The 7921-nt window shown below is 38.6% G+C and overlaps 1 protein-coding gene across 1 annotated transcript in view; it reads right to left on the bottom strand.

Moving 5' to 3' along the window:
* Positions 1-1228: 1228 nt before the first annotated feature.
* The window catches only part of gab2 (GRB2-associated binding protein 2), a 46235-nt gene continuing 39542 nt past the window's right edge, over positions 1229-7921 (bottom strand). The window contains exons 5-10 of the mRNA XM_008426405.2: positions 7347-7444; positions 6480-6759; positions 6299-6389; positions 6115-6211; positions 5902-6024; positions 1229-4764 (exon numbers count right to left, since the gene is read on the bottom strand). Of these exons, the coding sequence (XP_008424627.1) occupies positions 4621-4764; positions 5902-6024; positions 6115-6211; positions 6299-6389; positions 6480-6759; positions 7347-7444 (833 nt within the window). The 3' untranslated portion in view covers positions 1229-4620. The remainder of the gene's footprint in view (positions 4765-5901; positions 6025-6114; positions 6212-6298; positions 6390-6479; positions 6760-7346; positions 7445-7921) is intronic.

Raw genomic sequence — 7921 nt, 5'->3', positions numbered from 1 at the left:
GTTCATTTAAAAAAATAAAAAAACTTAACGAAAAAGGCGAAAAAAAAGTGCATCAATGATAGGCTAAAAACGGGAGGTGCTGAAACTAACAATGCCAGAGTTTGTAACGCCCACTTTTTAACAGATAAATTGTATTTTTAGATATTTTATTGGACAGTTACTTAGAAAAACAAGCATTTATGTGTAAGGTAAGATTATTTTTACGTCCTAGCTTGGTAGTCCCCAGAGTGCTAATATTGTTAGCAGCTAACTCAGTGCCAAGTCCTGGACAGAAAATATGTTTATTTCATGCTAAGAAAAATAAATAAATTAAATATTGTCATATTTAATAGCTGGATACTGTGTGTATCCAGCTATACAGTCATAGTGAGATGGGGTTTTGTTAACATACAACTCTAGCATGATTTTGGGTTTACATAATCTAAATAAATTATTTACCAGGAGATCCAAGTGCATAGAAATAGAAATTTCTTTTTTTTTTAAAACAGACATAATAAAAATTTTTACAGGTCTTTTAGACCTCAGATTCTACAAAACACCTGTTCACTCAGATGAAGAAAAGACAGAATAATACTGTATTAAGATATTGTTTAAAAAAAAAAAAAAAAAAAAAAAAAAAAAAAAAAATTTATTAAAAATTTTTTAAAAAAAAAAAAAAAAAAAAAAAAAAAAAACACCTTAGTATTGATGGTAATAATTGTGCATCTGGTGACAGACTATTTTTTGTCCTTGATTTTTTTCCCCCTTTTTTTTACTCAATGAAATAATGTGCTCAAATTAAAAGATAGACATAAAAAAACTTCAGTGAGATTTTGCTTCAAAACCGTACATTTTAAGAGGGTTTTTTTATTACATTTTTTCTGACATTACAGCAGTCAATCTTGGATTCCGGAGGAGCAGTGTGGTTTTTGTCCTGGTTATGGAACACTGGATCAGCTCTTCACCCTCAGCAAGGTGGAAGTTCGCCCATGCACCTCGATTTATCAAATAAATCGAGATTTATTGGGTTTGATTTTTTTTTGCGGAGCTCGATCATCTGTCTCATACTATATTGTCACAGTGTAGTGGCTGTTTTAAAACATGTAAAACCAATCTGCTCATTGGAATATGAATGTGGGTGCGCCTCTTTCAACAGTTGCTATTCTTAGAAGAATATATCAGTTCTGTCCAAAAAATGTGTGAGTTTATTGATATTATGATGGAAACCAAAAGAATGGTACAACCAGAGTTTAACTCCTTGATTTATTCTACTTCCACAGTTTAAGTCTACCATAATATTGGAATGACAAGGTATACTTGTGTATCCCAAATTAACTGTACCACGTTGCAATCACACTTGCATAACTTCTCAAACTCTTAAAAAAAAAAAAAAAAAGTGAAGATATACATCAATGTTAGTAGGGAATTCTTCCTCACTTGTTTTTCTTCTTTGTTTTTTTTTTTCACAATTATCAACTGCAAAACACACAATAAATTAATAAGTTAACACACAAGCAGTCTGCAAATGCTTTACAGTAGTAGCAATAACAGTGGTTTTCTTTAAAAAAAAAAGAAAAGATCATTATCAGTACAGTACGTCATCGGTCTGACAGTAGATCTGAGCATTGTTTTCAGTCTCGAACTGCCAGGCTGTCACTGAACATAACTCGGCTCAATCTACCACAACACGTACACAGCTCCCCTGCTCGCAGCGAGCATCTCCAGATAATAAATTACACCTCCACTTCACTTCAGAGACTGACAGGTAGACAAGCTCTTCTTCTTCTATCTTTTCTCCCCTCTTTGTAAATCACAGTTCATCTGGGAATGTTATCAGCCTTACCAGCCATCCCAAATGTATGAGTGGTTCTTGAAAAGCCTATTTTGGAATTCAAAGCTGAATTAAATACAATCTACAACACATGTTTGCTAAATTTAGCCTCCGTTTTGTATATAACACTTGGTTATGTGAATCAATAATAATAAAAATGATTAAAAAGATTCTGAAAAAACAAATGTAAAAAGTGTAGAAAAACATGAGCAGTAAATATTAATTGACAACACCATCCAGCACTGCACGGCCATACTTTTCTTAATAAGTGGTTCCAGCCCACAATGAAATACTGGACTTCACTTCAGGTAGAAACTGATCACTCAGTTGTTCTGAATACAATGTGGTCCTGGTCTGAACAAAATAATCAATAATCAATCTCCTCCACAGCAGGAACTACATTCTAAAATAAAATGAAAATATAAGGCAAATTAGAGAAACACAGAAGTATCCGAAATTAACTTCTCAGTTTTATACAAATATCATTACTGATGAGTCCCTGTGTTAATGTAGAGCACTTTTTTGTACCAGACAAGTGCAACAAATTTCAAACAGTCTACAAGATGCATTTAAATATGTCATTATGTTAATAATTTACATATAATTAATGTTCAGAGATGTAGTGTGGAAAATGTTAGGCTTGATGCAAATGCTGCGAATTCTTGACATATGCTACCATTCATCTATAAGTTGTGTAATGGAGCACCTCTTGCTTTATTTTTACTCCCACCTACCTACTAAGGTTTTTTGGTCAGTGCACATTTGCATGGAGCTGCATGTGAAAATACGTTAAAGGGAAAATATATTTTATAACCATAAAACCTCTAAATATTGAAAGTATGGCATTTTTTTGTCTTTGTAGCCACTTGGAACCATGAAGTGAGTACCATATATGGATGATGATGTTTCAGGAGTGACTGATGGAGAATTGTACATATGATGCAGACTGTTTTCTTGACTAACAACACATGGATGTCTGGCCGCCTAATGGCAAGCAAGAAAAAGCGACAAATGGAGCGCTTTTGCTTGAACAACCGAAACTTTAGGGAAGAGGACTTATCACAATTCATGCCGTGGCCACGAAAAACAGGCTTGAGCAGGTAGTTAACAGCCAGGCCACCAAGGCAACTATAGCTGTTGTTTGTGAGCATAAAGTTCTCCAGGCAATATAGCGGTTTCTTTTACAGTAGCTTTTACTTTTTATGTGTTCAGTCAGTGCAAGGCATCTTCTGATTTCCACATATTGGGCTAACTCAAAAGCAATATTTTACAAACGATCTCCTGTGTGTTTTTTACCTGAAATAACTAGCTTCATTTGTGACTCGAGTTTTCTCTCTGTCTGAGAAAAATGAAGGTGACGGTATTTGATTAGAGCTGCAGTCTGATTCTATATCACTATCTTAACATCCAGTTACCTCACTTTGGTGCAGTTGAACCTTCATGACTAATACACAGACTGATTATGTGGAGGAAAATGAGACTAGCATAACTACTGCATAGCCATATTCAGTTTTTTTTAAATGTGCCAACACATGGTTGAGCACATCAGAGTAACTACTTAATCAGAACCGCAACAGAAATTGCAATATCAATCTGAATCCAGTATCATAAGTTTTGACTTTTGAAATGAAGTTATTTAAATCTTTCTATAGAGAGCCCATATTTTTTAGATGTCCTCTACACTGCTCTAGGGCAAAATCTTTTGAATATGTTTCTATATGAATGTTGGCTTTATGAATTCAAATACAAGCTGGATAATTTGCTGTAGCTCTTTTTCTTTGGCATCTCAAATAGAACATTGTCTCCTTCTTGGATGGGTTTTGGCTTTTGTTTTGTTCCACTCTTTTGTACAAATTCTTGATTTTAGTCATAGACATGAATAAACCTAAACTAAGGTTTAGGTTTATTCTAAAAAAGTGAGTTAAGACTCACTTTTTCAGTGAGTCTTAACTCACTGAAAAAGCTGCAACAACAATGATATATGCCCTTCAGAACCCTACAAGTTTTTTTTTTTCCTTTCATTAGTTCTGTTCATCTGAACACTAATAACTCGATAGCAACATGGAAATAATTGGATTGCCATCCTGAGCCTGACAGCTTCTAAATCTGGTTTGGTTTCTCACCTAATTGAAACTGAGGCAACCGTCATGTGCAGTTATCATTAGGTAATCTTGACACAGGCCTTTTGCATATTTGAATGGCTATTTTTCTGTCTCCCCTTTCCTCTTGCCAGACATGCACTGCTAAGCTGAAATGATTGCCTGCAGTGAAAATAATCTCCTCCTTACTGCTACTGCAAGACTCAGCACAAATGACAGATTGAAGTGTGTGTGTGTGTGGGGGGGGGGAGAGAGTGTGTTCAAATACGAGAGCTTCTTGGCATTCCTGAGACCTGAGACTGTCACAGTATATTAATATAGTTATCGACCAGTTAGCTAGCGCTGCTGCTCAGAGTAAATTACCATCTGGATGCAACCAATATCTGCTGAGGTCTGGTGGGACAGGTTTAATCATACAATATATTCGAGCGAACCGGAGTGATGGTTGAATATGATAGTTTTATACACTCCAACAGTCTGTTTTTAAAGCTTTGGCAGCTTGCTTTTACCTGTATGTCCTGATATCCTGCATGCTAGCAGTGCACTGCAGAAGTAATTATCACAGAGAGAACAGGCATAGGATAATTATGGCTTTTTGCCCCGAAATTTAAGTCTTACACAAGTCCAACTGCTATTTATGGTAGTGATCCAAGCATAATCCTGGAGACTTAACAAGGGATTTCAGTTCTTCGATTTTTGTACGAGTCAGTGTCAGGATTTGACGCCCTTGACAGGCTCAGCTGACTGCCGTACGTCGGTCCACTCCTGCATCGTATTTTGAAGCGCCTGCGTCTTTTCTTTGTCCACTTGGACGTAGTCCACCTTCTCATCAGACGTCACAGAGGATGTGGAGGGCTGCGAAGTAAGAAGAAAGTGATAATTAGGAGTCTGTTTGGAGATTAGACAACACGGCAGTAAGAAAATAACAAACGGTGGCATGAATTTATTCTACAAATACAGGGCCCTGTAATATTATTAGTACTGCTGGAGCTCTTTCCCATTTTACAGTCACAAACCTTAAAGCAGCAGTATGTAACTTTTATTTAAAAAAATATGCTTTTTACATACTTGTTAACATGACAGTGTTAATCTGTAAATAAAAATTGAGCTTGCTTTTTTTGGAGAAGGCTTTTGGATGTGTAATCCTGTGGGACGTGCTTCGGGAAGCCCCTTCATACAGTCCCTCTATATCCAATGTCATAGTTTGGTCTGCATTGCCGGCGGTAAGTCGGGCTCATTTCCGGTGAGAGTTGGACTCAGCTAAGGTTGCCCTGTGACACCGACTCGATTCTGCTTATAACACTTATAACACCGAATGTCCAGGCCCAACCAAGGTGTTGAGGGTATGGCATCTCTGCTTTTTCCAGATTATGTGGTTCTGTTGGCTTCATCAGATCATGATCAACGGCTTTCTCTGTTCGCAGCAGAGTGCGACTCTTCAAATATGCATTCTCTAGGTCCTGCCACAAGTGGAGGACTTCAAGTATCTTGGGATCTTGCTCACAAATACGTGAAAATTTGAGCAGGAATGAATGTTTTATTTTGGTACTAGTGGGCTTTTTTTTGTAAGTAGTCGCACAGCACTGGGGCAGAGAAAAGGAGGGGACAGACATGAGGCAAAGCAACAGAGATGGGAGTGAAACTCAGGACGTAACGGGCCGTAACACGACGCATCACTGTTGAAACCCGGTGGTGGCAGCATAATTTGTTAGGTTTATTTTTTCATCAGCATGGACGGTGATGGAAAGATGAACGAAGTTAAAAAAAGAATCATCTTGGAAGAAACTAACCTAGAGAAACTAGACATAAAAGCATAACACCCTTCATGTCAACACAGTTTGAAACTCATAGTCCATTTATTTTGAAATATTGAAATACTTTTAATTTGCTCAATTACATAAAGTTCTAATAAAATAAATTGAGGCTTGTGGTTTTGATGTGAAATAATTGGAAAGGTTCACGTGTCCGAGGCGCTGCAGATCAATGGCTCACCTTTCTGTGTGGGCTGGGTGAGCCAGGCTGGAAGTCCAGTGCCAAATAGTCCACGTTCCCAGACTTCCGAGGGGCTGGGCTGCTGGTGCCACTCATGGCTGGGGAGGTAGATGCTGGATTCTGCTGTTGGGACCGGAGGGAGGTATCAATCACACACGGTGCAATGAAACAACGAAGCCCAGCGTACTCTGGCCTCCAGCTACTGGAGCTTACCATAGCCACATAATTCTCCTCGCTGTCTCCAGAGTCGGTGCTGGTGATGCTCTGCGTGGAGATTGGTCGACAGTGGTGGGAGGAGTTCATCTCATGCCTGAAACAAAAAGAAAAAAAAAAAACAGATAGTACTCTGAGTGACCTGAGGGAGAAAGGACAGGCTTTACCAGTGAGTTGGACTCACATGGGACGCGTCCAGGACATGGTGACTGGGCTCTTATACGGCAGCTCATCTATGATCCCATTGTTCTTTAAATCAAGAGGTGTTGGCTTTGCTGCAGAAAACAAAATGCAGACAGGTTTTATATAGTCAAACAGCTGTACAGACTCTGGGAAGAAAATGCTTCTAAATCTGAAATACGTACGTTTCCTGTTCGGCTTAAGGTTACGGTTGATGGGAGGTGGTGTAACGTCACTCAGACGACCGGGCCTGTGACACAAGGACGCACTGCTCGCCTTCCGGGCAGGTAACGTTGCAGAGAACCCTGGGAAATCGAAGTGATGCGGCCCAGGACTCATGGGAATGTAGACATTCTTAGGACTGTCAGCCTGGGCGGCGCTGAGTGGCGAGGAGCCGGGATTCATGGGAACGTAGTTGTCATCCGAATTACCGCTGTCCGAGCGCGTCAAGGGGGTCTGGCTCCTCTGGTGGAGGGTAGCAGAAAAAGATGAAAGGTGACGAACAGTGCCTTCCAAAAGTATTCACACACCCATGTAACTTTTTTTCACACCAGCACCACATTAGATGCATTTTATTTGGACTTTTTGTTTCAAACAAAGTGAATAAATTGGAGCTGCAGAACTTTTGTGTGTCAACCAGCGTTGAACATATAAAGACTGAAAGATCTCCTCACTCCGCTTCCCCAAATAGCACAAGCTCAGTTGATTTTCTAGGAAGTGACTGAAAAGCTCTTAAACATTCTCAATTGGACTTCAGTCTGGACTGTGACAGGACCATTTTAACTCATGAATATTCTCTGGAATGTGAATCCCCCTCTAAAGTTTTTCTGTTTTCTAATAAAAGCTCCAAGTCCTTGCTTAGGAAGAACATCCGCACAGCATGATGTAACATTTGTAACAGGACAAAATATGAAAAAAGTTCCAGTCGATCAAACACTTTAGCAAAGCACCGAAGCTTAATCTCCCAGAACATGAAAATGCACGCAAAAGGTGGTATTCAGATGAATTACTAGTCTTTTGGGGGAAAAAAACAAAAAACAAAAAAAACTCACCAGGTATGAGCTGAACCCGTCATTAACAGACTCCACAGACTGGCCTGAGTTGTTGAAGTGGAACAAACGATGGTGGTTGTTGATTTCAAAGGAAGAGCCTGTGGAGGGATGCATAGACGTATATCATTATTTACCATTGCTGTGAAACAGTGGTACCACGATGGTTTACAGGCTGTGGATTTACAGTGTTGCATTCTGGGTACTGAATAAATATTATTTGCTTGCACCACATCAGGGGTGGAGAACATAAGGAGAGGAAATGAAACAGCAACGTCTTCACCCCCTTCAAAATAAGAGCATAAATATAAACATCTATCTACTTGAGGAATTGTTAACAGTCAACAATCAAAACTTCAACACAGATGTTGAACATTATTCAACTGAAAGTTTACAAAACAAGCAAGCAACGTTCCACTTTAGAATTTATCCAAATATAACGTATTTAGGGGAAGCCAAGTGTGCTAAATGTTTTTAAAGTTAACAAAAGTGCCATATGGAAAATTAACTCCACTTTTAGTGCATTAGCAGAAGCTCTTTTTTTGTTAATGCCTGAATTTAGTCATTTTAATTTGCTC

The sequence above is a fragment of the Poecilia reticulata genome, linkage group LG13, assembly GCF_000633615.1.
Source record: "Poecilia reticulata strain Guanapo linkage group LG13, Guppy_female_1.0+MT, whole genome shotgun sequence".
NCBI classification, from domain to species: domain Eukaryota; kingdom Metazoa; phylum Chordata; class Actinopteri; order Cyprinodontiformes; family Poeciliidae; genus Poecilia; species Poecilia reticulata.
This window is presented reverse-complemented; position numbering and strand designations above follow the sequence as displayed.